This window comes from Melanotaenia boesemani, chromosome 20, assembly GCF_017639745.1.
Source record: "Melanotaenia boesemani isolate fMelBoe1 chromosome 20, fMelBoe1.pri, whole genome shotgun sequence".
Taxonomy (NCBI): Eukaryota; Metazoa; Chordata; class Actinopteri; order Atheriniformes; family Melanotaeniidae; genus Melanotaenia; species Melanotaenia boesemani.
The window spans coordinates 21,790,216-21,805,977 of NC_055701.1; the positions used below are offsets into that span (position 1 = coordinate 21,790,216).

General features: G+C 40.5%; 1 protein-coding gene across 2 annotated transcripts; it reads left to right on the top strand.

Moving 5' to 3' along the window:
- The first annotated feature begins 3,628 nt into the window (after positions 1-3,628).
- On the top strand, positions 3,629-15,744 carry dcaf5 (ddb1 and cul4 associated factor 5). 2 transcript variants are annotated; one of them, XM_041971269.1, is made up of 9 exons: positions 3,629-4,066; positions 4,696-4,839; positions 6,426-6,462; positions 6,588-6,727; positions 7,726-7,855; positions 9,001-9,214; positions 11,542-11,608; positions 12,298-12,425; positions 13,781-15,744. In XM_041971269.1, exons 1-9 carry the CDS (start codon positions 3,859-3,861, stop codon positions 15,086-15,088), a joined length of 2,376 nt encoding a protein of 791 aa, XP_041827203.1. In that variant the 5' UTR covers positions 3,629-3,858; the 3' UTR covers positions 15,089-15,744. The 2 variants fall into 2 exon arrangements, with proteins under 2 accessions (XP_041827203.1, XP_041827202.1); XM_041971268.1 differs by lacking the exon at positions 3,629-4,066 and adding an exon at positions 4,136-4,280.
- Positions 15,745-15,762: the final 18 nt, after the last annotated feature.

The following is a 15,762-nucleotide window of genomic DNA, read 5'->3' on the forward strand; positions in this document are numbered from 1 at the left end:
AAAATGGAACATCTCAAGTGTTGCTTATGTTCCAGAGTTTTTGTGCAAATATAAATCATAACACATTTCTTAATTATAGATTTAGCTTTTGTTTTACTCAATGCTATCTGATGCACAAATGTTGGTGATTTGAATTATTGTTTTCTCAAAATATCTACATTACAGTGGCCTGGTTTGTAAGAATTAGGTTAGATTCTGTTCATCAGTTATTTTCTCTCTTACAAGCCAAGCAAACATGTTTTTTTTTCACTGCTACCACGGCCAGTGATCTCTTTCGCTGTTCCTTTCTTCCCTCCATCTTCCCATTTCTTCCAGCAGGTCTGTCCTTTCTGCCTCATAACATCTGCAAATAATCAGAATATGTTCCAGGTTGTAGCTCCTGGCAGTCCTCATAAAAAACAGTTGGGTGTTTCTTTTACAGTTCTCAGTATACTTTTCAGATACTGCGCCCTGTTTTCAGCCTGACTGTAACTGTGTCATCTTTTTAATTTCCTCCTGGACTACTTCAAGCAGCAGCTCTGCTTCAAATCGAACGTAAACGTCTGCCTCCTGTCTCTTGATTCCAGTGTTGCTGCCACTGTTAAATAAATTCCCCTTTCACAATCTCATTCCCTTTCTATTTTGCTAGTCAAAAATTTGTCACTATGTTTTCTCATTTAACCACTAGCTTATTTAGTATGTCCTCTTTTAAAATGTAAATTAATTCACTGAATTCTTTGTTTCATCTGTAAAATCTGATACTTTTCTCATATTTGAAATCAGTGCTTTTATGATCAGCCTTATTCTGCTGTAACTTCAGCTGCCAGAGGCATGATACAAGGCCATGATGTCAACAAAAATCTTATACATTTTACTTTCTCATGCATCAACTGTCGAACCAAAACTAGATTTTTGTATGTTGCCCTTTCCAGCTGGTCTGTATAACCCTCTTATATTGGTGAAGAAACTGCTTCTTTCAAAGATTTAGCAGCATGTCTCCTGCTTCAATTTCAAGTGCACACACTGGGAATGTTTTCATTGCTCCAACACAAACCAATAAAGCTTAAGATTGCACTTCAACTAGTCTCACAAGTAAAGAGGCTGATTCATCCGCTGTACTCTCACACATTGTTCTTGATTCTATCAGGACCAAATATTTCAATGAAGTTTTGTCTGCTTTCTATTTTCATCTTCCTCATGTCTTCCACATTTTTTGTATATTCCCTCCATCTTCAGTGAAAATTTAAATAAATAAAAGTTTCCACTATTTCTAAATTTCTGTGATATAATGTCATACACACAATCTTCTTTCTAGTAATAAACACAGCTTTTATAGTTTTGATAGAGAATTTAAATCCCCATTTCATCCCCTAACCCAGCACTTTTACCTCCTTTCCAAAGATAGATGTTTCCATAATTTGCAAACAATGAACTTCCAACATCCACCGACATATATATATATGTATGTATATATATACAGGTATTTTTAAGTATATTGATGTTAATAACTGTAAATGAGGATGGACTAAAAACTTTCTATAAGATGTCCAATCAAAGACAACATGTTTATTTGGCATGTGTAACCATTTTTCTTATTGTTGTTTTTTGGAGGTGTACATATGGCATTACGTGTGTTTCTGCTACATACTTGTCTGGAGCACAGGTGCACAATCAATTTGTATAATACACTGCAAATGAAAGGAAGCTGTCATTTTACATACTGAAAAAGACTTGAGCCAACCTTAATTTCTTTGCATTCTGCCACAGAAACAGGAATTAGGTAAAGCAAGTCTTTGAAACACATGCAGTTATAAATGAGACAAAACAGCTTTTACATTCAAGCATAAATAAGGCACCTAATTTAAGGAATGAATTAGTATTGTGTCAAGTATAACGACCTAGCAAAGTGCATCTTCAGCCACTTTGTTACTAACACCCTGTTGCAAATATACATAATTTCTTCCTATTTCTTTAGTTGCATCTTCCGAAAATGCCAATGATAACACAGTTTGACAGACATAAAATAGTATTTTGCACCAATAGGTTGATTCTCAAAGAACTGGAAAATTGGCATATTTCAGCATTATGTGCAGTATGTTCTTAAAGAATTAGAGGAAACTGGACAAGTGACAGGTCTAACAGTATCTAAAAGTGGTGCCATTGAGACATATTAGAAATAAATCCATCAAAGACATGACATGGGACCTTAGAGATGCATCTGACTCTTCAGCTAATCCATTTACTGTTACCGGGGCCTTTCTTTGTGGAGTTTACATATTCTTCTCAGGCATATGTAGAGACTCTCCAGGTACTCCAACTTCCTCGCTCAGTCCAAAAACATGCATGTTTCATTGATTGGTCTTTCTAAAGTCTCTCTAGCAGTGAATGTGAGCATGAGTGGTTGTCTCTTTGTGTTAGCTCTGTGATGGAGTATCTACTACCTGTGCATGCATGGGATGGGGGATGAATTAAAGATAATACAATCTGATGGTTTCCTTGTGAATTTGCTTATATAAACACCTATTAGAAATTGTACTGATATGGACCATGTAATGAATTTGTTTTAATTTGTTTATAATTGAAATAAAGTAATTATATCGAACTGAACTGTCTGTAAGTGCTTTGAACTGAATACCAAATAGTTCATGTAGGTGTGTGACAATTAAAAATTCCTGTGGTATATGTACTTTTCACCTAATTCATTCTTTAGATCTAAGAGATATAATTTTTGTAACAATGCATGTAAATAGAAAACAACATGAAGATGATTTGTGTCTACATTTAGTCAAATTTTTACCATGTAACATGGCATACAAGTGTGGTGTGTGTGGGGTGAAGGGTTAAAGATAATAGGCTAGAAGAGGGACGGGTGGTGAAGGGTGTAGTGTGCTGTCTGAGGGGTTCCAAGTGGGGGCTGTGGTCCTGTGTACAGGGGAGGGTTACAAGCTTCACTGGGGTCATCAGGTGGGCACCCTACTTTATTGGGGTTTCGATGATAGGCCCACAACAACTCCAAAGGGCTCATCGGCAATACCTGCTATCCCATGTGTGCTCCCCTCAGCTTCTAACCCTTCTCAACGACTGGCATTATTTAGGAGCCCAGGAGGAATCTCTCCTTTTCAATCAAACCCACCAACTTGCCTGTTCAGCTGCACTTCACAGGGCTTCTGAAGCCAACTTCTACTGGGCAGACCTTGCTTTCCAGCCACGGCGTCAGTCAACAGTTCAGCTTAGCCCTACTTGCGTTTGTTGGGCTCCTCCACAGCATCCTCCTCCCAGGGTACAGTGAGCTCTATGATGTACACTGTGAAGTGAAGAGGACCAAAGCATGCAATAATTACAATATAACTGAAAAGAATCTTCCTGCAGTCCTATGTAAAACAAAAAAGTTTATTTAAGACTAAAGTAGGAAAACAGTACTTAAACACGAATGCATAACAGTCTTCATATCTGAATTATGAAAGTACAAAGTGCAGATACTTTTGTCTTTAGTACAGAACAACAAAGAAAACGTGAAAGGAGAGGTGAGACATAATTGCGGTTCACGTTTGGCACATTAAAACACAACTGTGGCGATTGTAGTTTTATGTCATTTCAGGGGGTGTAATCCAAGAGCCGATGCCGAGCAATAGGAGGGGAGGGAGGGGAGAGAAATCCTCTACCGGAGCAGGAAGCTGCTGCTGGGACTGCCAACAGAAGACAGAGGAGGTGCGAAACAACGTCGACATCAGTAGGCAGCCAGCGGGTATCCACCATAATGTAGACAAAATAAGGACAGGATCAGTCGTGCGCCACATCAATCCGTCTGCACGAGCAGACGTCCAGGGTGCAGTGGTGACAACAAAAGCAGACCGAGGCGTATATTTTAGCGTGGTGAAAATGAAGGAGCTAAAGGGCTGCGGTATGCGCTCCTCAGTGGGCTTTCTGTCCCGCAGAGAACTGACTGGGCAGCCGCTGTTGAAGGAAGAATTCCAGAGACGCAGACTGGCAGGCTGCACCAGTCTCTACAAGAAAGATATGCTCGGACATTTCGGCTGTGTTAACGCCATTGAGTTCTCCAACAACGGTGGAGAGTGGCTAGTGTCAGGTAAGTTGACAAACCCTTCTTCTTTTAGCTTAGGCTGTTTTGAAAATGTTAGCTTGCTAACGCTAGCTCGCCTGGCTGTCAGCTGAAACGCTCCTGGGCTAGCTGATGCTAAGTTAGCCTAGCTGTTTCGCTAGCTAGCAATCGTTAAGCCGAACAGTCAGCAGGTCAGAGGGCAGCAGCACGAGACCCCTTCCATATGCCAGTGCTGAAAATGGTAAGTGTCGTCACTGAAGTCTAATTCTTCCCCTGTGATGGGTTTAATCATCACAGCCTCTTGAAATCACAACGTTGTTTATGCTTTGAGAGTATTAAAAACAATCATATGGCCCAGCGTGACACACTGGCTTGCCATTTTGGTTTTGCACAATGAAGCTGCAGTTCCCTAAAATTATATCAGCTGGACTTAACCAGATCAGGTAAGGTACATACAGTTAGATGGACGACAACTCTGCCACCTTGAGGAATAAACGAAACTCTTATTGGGGACTCCAGAGAAACTGTAACTATGATGAATTGTTAAAATGCTGTAATTGACTAGATTTTGCTCCAGATACAAATCTGGTGTTTTCATGTTGGATCCAGTTTGAATCTGCACTTTTTTGCTGGTAAAAGGCCATCTTTCACTGCAGGAGGAGATGACCGCCGGGTGCTTCTTTGGCACATGGAGAAAGCCATCCATGGCCGGGCCAAACCTGTCAAACTGAAGGGCGAGCACCTGTCCAATATCTTCTGCCTCGCCTTTGACAGTACAAACAAAAAGGTCTTCTCTGGTGGTAAGAGAAAGAAAGCATGTGTGTGTTACTGTTTTTCCCCACAGTAATAAGAAACTTGTTTATCTGGCAGAAGTTGGTAAAAGCAGGGCTCTATAAATTTATTAAAATTAAATGTTTCACACGAACAAACACATAGTGCATCTACATACATCAACACATAAATATAGTCTACACAACTATATGTCCAGCACAAAAAGCAGGTAAGTCCAGGTGTGCACTAAGGTGGAATCAATCAATCAAGTTTATTTATAAACATTTAAAAACAACTCATGTTGTCACAGTGCTAAACAGTGTGGTGTCACAGTGCTGGGGGTTATTCCAGGATCTGGGGCTGCAATCACAAAGGCACGGTCACCCCTGAGTTTTAAGTTTGAGTGTGGTACCACTAGCACCACTCAAGCACCACTTGGTCAAGTTCAGATCAAGTCATTCTTCTTGACATTTGCCAACCTTAAGATAAATGAAGAGGAGGATGTGGTAGAAATAAAATTTAAAAAAGTGTCCCCCCCCCCCCCCCCCCCCCCTTTTTTTTTTTTTTTTTTTTACCACAATCTTTTTAATATTCGAAAGCCATTTTGGCAACTTAAACTTGCATATATGATGATCTCCTACAAATAAAGTTACAAGCAACAGAATGTCTTAAACATTTTGTCACAGTCCTCGAGGGGTTATGGCATCAGGCATACTTCATACTTTGATTCCCTTTCCACACATAGATGGGGGTCCAGATTTATGGTGAGGTCGAGCCACAACCGCAGCTCCATTTAACTGCATGTAAGTGCAGTTATTGGAACAAGGCATAGCTTAAAGGGCTAAGCACTGTTGCTAGCAGTTAATAGCCTGTGGATAGGACAGACTCACAAAGCCATATGGATTTATTGTTCTTATGCAGGAGGTGAGGAACCACACATGATCAAACATCCCACCAGGCTTTTACAAAAAGTTGCAAGTTAACCAATGTGGTTGACAGCATGACTCCAAACTCTGACCTCAAATTGAAGTCCAGTGTGTATGTTGTAAGGAAGCACATCGGTTTGACCAGCGATTCACAAAAAGAATAATAATAAACATTTAATTTAGCTTTGTTTTTTACTAAGTGGCTAACATTTCAACATTCTCACTGATGATGTTTTCTTAATATTAACTTGCAAGATGCTAAAAATAAGGTGTTATCAAAACAACACCTGTTGTGAAGGACCAGTTTAATATAGCATGTGCATTCATGTCACAACAAAATGAGTCTAGATAAACAGCAATCAGGCTGAATTATGAAAGAAATCAAAAGTTTAAGTATAGCCTTAGAGGATCGCTGTGTACTAAAACTAATAATGTTGCAGCCTAGTTATAAATGCATTAACTTGAAGGTAAAAAAAATCTTATTTAAATAAAAAATAAAATAAAATAACACTTTTAATACTGTTTTATTGAACTTGAAATGACATGAATTGGAAATCTGGACTTTTGTCTAAATATTTCAGCGGGTGTTTTATTTAACAAAATAGTAGTTTTGGTATAGTGACAACTCTTAATACATTTTTAACAAAGATTTAAACAAATTCCCTTTTTGTGTGTGTGTTTTTTTTAAGGAAATGATGAACAAGTGATTCTTCATGATGTGGAGAGGTGGGTAACAAAAACACTGATGTGATCACAGCTGTTATAAACAGTCAGTGATGAATCAGCTGGCTGATGAATGCATCCTCACATGAACTATTTAACTAACGTGGGAATGGTTGTTGCTCCTGCAGAAGGGAAACTCTGAACGTGTTCCTGCATATTGATGCAGTGTACAGCCTGTCTGTCAGCCCCGTCAACGACAACGTGTTTGCCAGCTCGTCTGACGACGGTCGTGTTCTTATCTGGGATACTCGTGAACCACCACATGGAGGTAAAAGGATAGATTAGATCATGATCATCATTATATTTATATTTGTTGCTCATTCATTTGCCAGTGTTGTTTAGGCAGTAAACAGGAAAAACTGGATGTTTGTGGAAATTAAGCTCTGAATAACCATTTAAAACAAATCATGATTGCATAGTTTTATTTGTCACAGTCTGCAAATACATATTGCTGGAGTGTGAGGGGATTACAATAAATTAGGAAGAGTGTAAATGAAAATAAAACTAAACACTTCCTGCACTTAAATGTGGAACAATGACAGCATTACAAGCTTCAACCATTGTATAAAGTGGACTTAACTGAAATGATAATTAAACTCATGGTAATGTGTAGAAAGCATGTCTTTGTGCATGGGCAGCATTTTAATTAGTTGTGCAGTGTATTTTAATGGACTCTCTTTTGGACTGAAAAGGATGTGTAGCAGTTGCTTTAACGTTAAAAATACAGTGTCTCGTCTTGCATGGCATCCTCGTCCTTCTATTTTAGAAGCCTTCCTTGTGACCAAGTTGGCAGCGATTAGTCTTTCATTCCTGCCAGCGTGCTTTTTATGTTAGCCCATTAGCGCACTGATGTCCCAGTTTGAATGGATGGAAAATGTAGATTAAATCCTCTGTTAATGCATCTACGGCTGCTACAGTATTAATCAACCAAAAGAAGGATACTGGTTTTTAATGATTCAGTCTGCATTTTCTGAGTTTTAAAGAAATTCTCAATCTAAACAAGAGGTATTGAGCTTCAAATTCAGACATAAAGTGACTCTTAATCTTCCATATAAGCTACACTAAGATGGACCATTATAGATATCAGTAAGGTGAATGTTTTTTTTTATGCTTTTTTTTATTGGCTCAAGTTTTAAATTCTGCAAGTTTACCTTGCATTATTTAAAACACATCTTTCTGGAGTGAATCTGAATGAAAAACATGGCCGTTTGGATATGTCACACGTTTCACTGTCGGTGTTCATGTAAGTGTCGTCTCTTCCTGCAGAGCCATTCTGCCTGGCCAGCTACCCCTCAGCCTTCCACAGTGTGATGTTTAACCCTGTGGAGCCCCGGCTGCTCGCCACAGCTAACTCCAAGGAGGGCGTTGGATTGTGGGATATCCGCAAGCCGCGCAGGTCAGACAACATATCTGTTTTCTGTATGTTGAACCTGTTTATAAAAGAGGAGGAAAGTTCATTATTCCTCAAGGATAAAGTGATTAACATCAGGGGCAGTTGTGAGGGATTCTTGGGCAAAAAAAGTCTCAATTTAACTTTTTTGGCATAAAAAATATTAATTTTTATGCTAAAAAAAAAAACCTTTTTGCCATTTTTAAGCCCAAACATCAGAAGTATATCTGCACTATTGCTCAGGATTGTAGAATGAATGCTCTTCTATTTAAAGTGTGTTTTATTTGCCTCTTAGTGTTTTATGTTCATTGGTTTTAGGCACAAGTACATGTGACACTTTTTTCCCTCCTCCACCAGATGTTGCTGTTTCCTTACTGTTAAAACCATTGTTCCAGCTGCAGAGCTAGCTCACTGAAAACATGTTTATACCAATAAGATGAAAACACTGACGTGTGATGAGTGTGTTAAGACACTTTCAGGCTATTAGGGCACAAAAGCCTCTCTGGCCCCTCTGTTGGCTCTGCTTCTCCTCAGTGAGGGTAGGGTTTGTTTAGAGTAGAAATCTGCTCAGTTCACCGTTGAATGTGAAAATGGCTTCCTAAGAGGCATTTCATTAAATATTTAATTTTCTCCATCCATGTTTGTGTAGTTGGTCGTCTGTTAAGCATCAGACATGTACAAACATTTTAAGAAATTTCCAGAACTTGTTTTCTTTTTCATTGTTTCTTTTTATATCTTCAAACTATCTGGAAAATGCAACAGAAGTACCTGGGAATGCATAATGTTGTAACTGTACACTTTCATAACAAGCCCATCCATAAGGAGGGAATTTCACATAATAAATAAATGACTAACTGTGTTGTTTTTAATCAGAGCAAAACTTTAATATCTCTGCTTTCACAGATAACTGTGAAGCTGGAGCCTGAACAAACCTATTAGTTCAGCCCTGAAAATGACTAAATAGCACCTTTTCCTTTTCACCGTACTAAAGTAAGACTTAGAAATAGCTTCATAACTTGGGTACCTTCAGACAGAGGAGGTCTCTGCATGCTAAGCTAACCAGCTTAGGGCTTCAGCCACATATTAAAGAGGCAGATGTGAAAATGATGCCATACATATCTGTAATATTATCTTTCCTCTTGTCCTCTTAGCTCACTGCTTCGTTATGGAGGCAGCATGTCACTGCAGAGCGCCATGAGTGTCCGCTTCAACAGCACCGGCACACAGCTGCTGGCTCTGCGGCGACGCTTGCCGCCTGTTTTGTACGAGCTGCACTCCCGGCTGCCCAGCTTCCAGTTTGACAACCAGGGCTACTTCAACTCTTGCACCATGAAAAGCTGCTGTTTTGCTGGGGACAAAGATCAGGTGGGTAACTGGATCATGGGAATCCTAAACTAAAAATACTACTTTTTGAGACAGAAGAAATTTAAAATGAGACATCAGCACTCCTTGCAATTATTTCCCTTTACCTACTGGGAAATATGTTCACGAAACTATACAGGGCTGAATAAGTTTCCACTTCATGGAGAACAAATGAAACTAGTCTCTTGCTTGTAATGTAATACCCACATGACCATGATTTAGCTTCTGACATAGGGAGCAGATTTGGACTGTAGAACAGTAAAAAGATTTTTGTTAATGACTTTGTGGTTACTTCAGATGAAACGTAAGAATTTGTGAAACGAGTGGGATCAATTTAAGGAATAGGAAAAAAGATTTGTTCCTTCAGTAAAATCAGAAACTTTTGAGAGCTCGAGGAACACCAGAAGCCCCTGAAATCAACCACTGATCCTCCCGTTGGTCCTACTCAGACATTACATCACCGTGGAGTCATGTTTATTATGTTAATATTATTCAGGGCTGTCAGTTGAGTTTGTGAAGACTTAGAAAAATGATTATTCCCGGCATGACTTGTTTAAGAGTTGGAGGAATTACGTCAGGGCTTTACAGAAAGGTTGCAGGTTAGAATCTGCTCAGCTGCAACCAGGTTAGACAAAACTCACTCTTTTGTTTTGCAAAAAGTAGATAGTAAAAATTGTGGTGTTCACTCAGTTGTTGTAGAAAAAAAGACTGAATAATCTAACTGTTCAGCGCACTGGATAACAGTCGCAAGGTTCAGTGCTGGTAACATTAGTATTGGTCACTTCAGGCCTTGAAGTTTATACCAATGTAAATACCTGAGGCCAGTTGCTCTAAACACGTTTCTCTGTAAGTGTAATATTTAAATGGTAAATAATAATGTCTAATAGCCTGAATAATAATGGTAATATTTAAAGCCAATTCGAAGATTTTTATCCTGATTATTACTGTTCTTTACTATAATATGTATATTATATGTGTATCGGAACCCTGTTCTTCAACATCAGGCTGATTTGAAGATCTTATTTTATTTTATTTTATTTTAATTTTGCATCAGACAATGTTTTGCTGTGTTATGGAGGTTTGTGGTGAGTCTGGGATTTGGAGACTTATGATGTAATGACTAACTTTGTCTAAACATTATAATTTATGCAGCTGCAGTTGTCCTCGTGTCGCTCCCTCTGCCAGCAGATTTTGGGGAGCTGTGTGCTGTGAGCGCAGCTGGAGAGTTTCTCAAATCAAGTCAAATCGCGGCTCCTTATGTCAGATATTTCACTGAGCCAGTGGAAACGTGAGATTGTCTATGATGGCACCGTTTAGACAAAAAGTTGACGAGTGAAACAAACGAGAGACAAAGATCATGATGAAGGACTAGATGAATTCTCACCTCGAACAAGGTTAAGCAGGAATGGAAGATAGATGGATTTTAGTGTTGTCTGAACAGCACTACACTTCTCAGTCATTTCTTCACACTGACACCACAGACGGTAAAGGATTTTCTCAGCGTGGTGTGAGAGCAGAACAGAAAGGCAAACTACTGCATGAAATTAATGGAAAGGAAAGTTGGGGGGGGAGGGGTCTTGGGTGCAACATTCCTACTTGATGTGTCCTCTGGGAGTCTGAAACTAAGCACACAGGTGTTCAGGTCAGTGTGTTCATGTACCCTGCAGCTAGACTGAGCTTAAGGAGGAATCAATTTTACTCCTGCAAAGTGAGTCTTGTAGGGTTTCTTTTTTTTTGTTGTTGCTAAAAATGTAGGATGCTGCTGTTTTTTTGTCCTCTCTCTCTCGCTTTCTCGCTGGTAAAAAAAAAAGAACAATAAAGTCTTCACAGTCGGGCTGTGACACTGCTTCAGAGAACCAGCAGCAGAAGATGATGTCAAAAACAAATAATTGGTCTTAAATTAGGAAGATGGTTTTATCTTTATTCTGCAAATGACCCTCCATTCTGTCTCTACCTGCTGCTTGTGGACATGTAAATCTAATAGAATAGAGAACATCCCCCACCCTGACTCTTTCAACTTACTCTAAGCAACTCTTTTAAGTAAAGCCATCTGTTAATAAAGTCTAATAACAGTTCAGATGGGGAGCAGGAGCTCTGTAAGGTCAGACTGTCATGTCACATAAAGACTGTATTTGATCACATATTATGACAAACATCTCTGGGATGAGATCTGGTGGTTTTGTGCTGTATATCGACCCCCTCGAGGTCCATCTTCTGGCATACTGCTATTATATTTGAGATTTCCTCTCCCCTCTAGGTAAAATTGAAAGCTTTGCCAAATGAAATGGAGCCGACCTAAATCTAAGAATCCATTTGTTTTCCCCCCTCAGTACATCTTGTCTGGATCGGATGACTTTAATCTTTACATGTGGAAAATTCCAAAGGACCCAGAGGCAGGTGAGGAACTGTATCTGTTTGCTCAGACTGCGTATTTGTGTTGCTGCATGCTGATATGTCGAGCATGTTTGGTCATATGTTTTATATTCCTGCATGACAAAACTAGAATGATCAAATTAGCTGGATAAAAGGGTTGGATTGACTTTTGTCTGTGGCATGGTTGTATAAAAGAGATTTATAAATACACATCTTCTGAATTAAAAGGAACTTCTTTTTGACATCTATGTAGACAAAACAGATTTTTTGCTTTAGCTTTGAGCTGCAGAAATCATTCCAGACCTCTCTTTGCTCTTAGCTGATGAGCTTCAACCCTAGCCTTATGTTTGCCCTTCATTCATGTGGGTATAATAGATTTTCTAGTGTTTCTGTAACAGGAAAAAGGTAATTATAAGGGAGGAAAATTCTCAGTTAAAATGCAGCAATCTAATATTAAAGTATTTGAACTCTGTGGCACCACTTGACACATTTGTGGTGTTCATTTCCCTGCTGTTACTCACACGGAAAATATGTGCACACTTCCTATCTGAGGTTAGATAAGTGCCACATTATGAGGATTCCTACTGTTGTGTCTTAGTCTGCTTTTTCTGTTTCAGGGTGAAGGATCATGCAGTCAGACAGCTTTGTTTTGATGACTCCTTGTAGTTTGTCTCGAATATTTTGTCTGCCATTAACAAACCCTTCCTTTTAAGGAGGCCCTGGTCGTGTGGTAAACGGGGCTTTCATGGTTCTGAAGGGTCACCGCTCCATTGTGAATCAGGTCCGCTTCAACCCTTACACCTACATGATCTGCTCCTCCGGAGTGGAGAAAGTCATCAAGGTCAGTAGCAGAACATCATTAGTGGATGGACTTGGGCCCAAAGGTTAAGTTAGAGGCACAAGTCTCTTCATGTAGTGGTTAGAAAAGTAGTCTGTAAGTGTACTATGAGCCTCAGTAGACAAGCCCCTAAGTGAGATATTGATCTCAAGTGACAACATCGAGGAACTGGCTGAGCTCTGACTTCCCTCTGTGCTGGGAAATGGAAAAAAAATAGATTTTCCCATCACTGGCTGCCATCTGAAACGGATAATGTTGAGCAGTGTTCAAAAACAAGACCATGGAAGACCAGGAAAGCCTCCACAGATGTAATACAGTATTCCCAAAACCAGAGCCAAACACTGATAAACAGCACTGTGCACAAGTCTTCAGCCACTCCTTGTTTCCGGATATCTTGCCTCCCATGAGCCACTTTTTCATTTCAACTTTTAAAGTGGTAATGAGCAGCAGCTCATCAAGCTTTCTGAAGGACTTCCACAGTTTTTCTGTGAATCTTGGCTTTTTCACTCATTTTCAGTACAATTCTTGTACCTCACTATTTTCAGAGGAGTGTGTTTTTTTGAAGACATCAGTGTATGAATCATTCAAGTATAAAAAAACATCTTAAGAAATTAAAGTGTTGTTTCTACACATAGGACAATTTGATAACCAATGTTACTAACAGCCTGTCACATTGACACATCATTTGTTCACGTCTTCTGCTGCATCTACAAAGAAATGAAAACAATAACACAGTTTGATAGACATAGAATTATATTTTTTGCACCAACAAGTTGATTCCCAAAGAGCCATGGCTTGATATTTGTCTTATGTCGGTATGGGCTGCTGGGTTGATAAGTAGAATAAGCAAAAATTAAAATAAATAAAAAAAACCCAGCAAAGACCTGAGATATGCATATGAACCTTCAGCTGATCTATCAACTGTTCAGCCTTCTGTTTCAAGAATGCATTCTTGGACAAGAATTAAATCTGAAGTAGCTAGTTTATTTTGATTTTAAATCCAAACTGAATAATTCCTCCATCATGTATACTTTCATTCCTGTCCTGTCGCCACGACGACACGGTGCTCTCCCTCCCTTCTCCTGCTCAGCAGACCAAAGTGAAGCAGTCTGCTGGTGTCGAGCTGCTGCTGCAAAACTGGATTAAAAATCAAAGCAAAAATGGTTATTATGTGGTCTTCCATGTTGTAGACGAAACTGTTTAGGGGCTCTTCATTCAACCTTTTTGTTCCTCTCTCTCCCTCCATCCATTTTTCTTTCTGTCCCACTGCCCCTGCATGTGTTCAACTTGAAATGGATCTTTTCCTCCATTTTTTTTTTTAACCCTGAATCTATCTTTCCTAAATGTTTCTTTTCCAGGTGTGGAGTCCGTACCAGCAGCCAGACAGTCTGGGTGACCTGGAAGGCCGTGTGGAGGACAGGTCACGCAGCCTCTACACCCACGAGGAGTACATCAGTCTGGTTCTCAACAGCGGCAGTGGTCTGTCCCATGACTACGTCAGCCAGTCCATACAGGAGGATCCGCGCATGATGGCTTTCTTTGACTCCTTAGTGCGCCGGGAGATTGAGGGCTGGAGCTCAGACTCCGATAGTGACTTGAGTGAGGAGGCCATCATGCAACTCCACGCCCGTGGACGTCGCTCCACGCGGGCCACAGCAGCAACTCCTGCCCCTGCCTCTACTGTGGATCACCACAGTGACTCTGATAACTCCTCCTCTTCCTCTTTGGCTGGACCGGACGCCTCGGGAGGGGAAGAGCAAGCTGGAGAAGATGGGGAGGAGCGTCCCAGAAGAAGAAGTAGACATCAAAGTCACCAATCTGGTTTCCTGGTGAACGAGGACTCGGACTCTAGTGAATTTTGGCTCGACCCAATGCCCCGTCCTCGATCCCCAAGCCCCAGAGAGAACTCTACACTTTCCAGCCCCACCTCTTCTCCTTCTCTTCCCGCTGGAGCTTCCAGCTCCTCCACGTCCACTTCCAGTTCCAGCAGTGACGACGAGGAGCGGCGCAGCGCAGTGAGGCGGCGCAATGTCATGCGGCGGAGACGAATGCATGTGGTCTCTAGAGCGGGGGATCGACCAGAGTCTGTACAGGCTCTGTTCTCAGCCATCGATTCCTGCAGCTACCCATCGATTTCAGTCGATGACCTGTCTTCTTCCTCGTCAGGTGAAGGACAAGACTCCCTCAAAATCAAACCCCGAACTAGTGGAGCCAGTGAAGAGGAGAAGTGTCTGAGCCCTTCTGACTTTGTGTGTCCAAGTCCAGTAATGTCCCCTGAGAGCCAAGAGAATGAGGAAGGGAGTGATAGGACTGAGCTGGAAAGGCATCCAGGGGGATCTCCTCTGTCACTGGACACTTGCAGGACTGAGGAGAGGGAGCTAACTTTAGACAGCTCTGATAGCAGAGAAGCCTGTAGCAGCAACTCCCAGAACCAACGTAGCTCTGGAGTCAACGGGCAGCACCAACCGGTTACACTAGTGGGAGGCTGCGCAAGCGAGAACCTACACATGTCCTCAGAGTCAGAGGAAGAGACTGGAGTTAAACCTGAAGACAGCAGGCCTCAGAGAGAAAAAGGCCCAGCACACAGCACTCTGAAACGGACTCATGTGGGATCAGACAAGACAGAGTCAAGCTCCTCCCCCTCAGAAAAGAAGTTAAAGACATAATGAAACATCCTTATCACCCTGAAAACAAATTATGAAGACCTCATCCAGAAAATGGGTTTTCTATGGGTTTTTACAGCTCTGTTATTTTTTCATTTTTACCCTGTAGTCTTGACATTGACTCATGCTGCTTATTAGCTGAAAAAATTAAGCAACTAAAAAAGTAAAGTGTGGTTGATTTTATTTTATTTTTCTGTTCGAGAACAAATGGAGTGGACGGTGTCATCATTCTTTAGGTCGAACCACAGATGACAGTAAAAGATAAATAAGCTAAATATTGTTGAATAAGAAGTGTTTAATTTCATGTGGCATCAATGTTTTTTTTATGCTCTAGTTTTTCTAGAAAGCGCTACCTGAAAATAACAAAAAGAAGAATTTTAGTTGGTAAAAAGCTGTGTAACATTTCAGTTTCCACATGTCACTAACTGGTTGGGCCTATTATCATTTTTTAGCAATTCTCAGCTGAGACTGCTTCAGGGTGCCTGAAAATTGACTGCCTCTATAGAAAGCCTAAGAAGCACAATTTTATATGGACTGTGCATTGAAATACTACGTTCAGTATCTCTACTAACAGATTGTTGTCATTATCCACACCCTTGGTACCATTACAAGCTGATTCGCTTTTGTTTCCTTCAATTAAAGAAGTTTCTTCTCCAGAAGTGTTTTCTTCAGGCTGC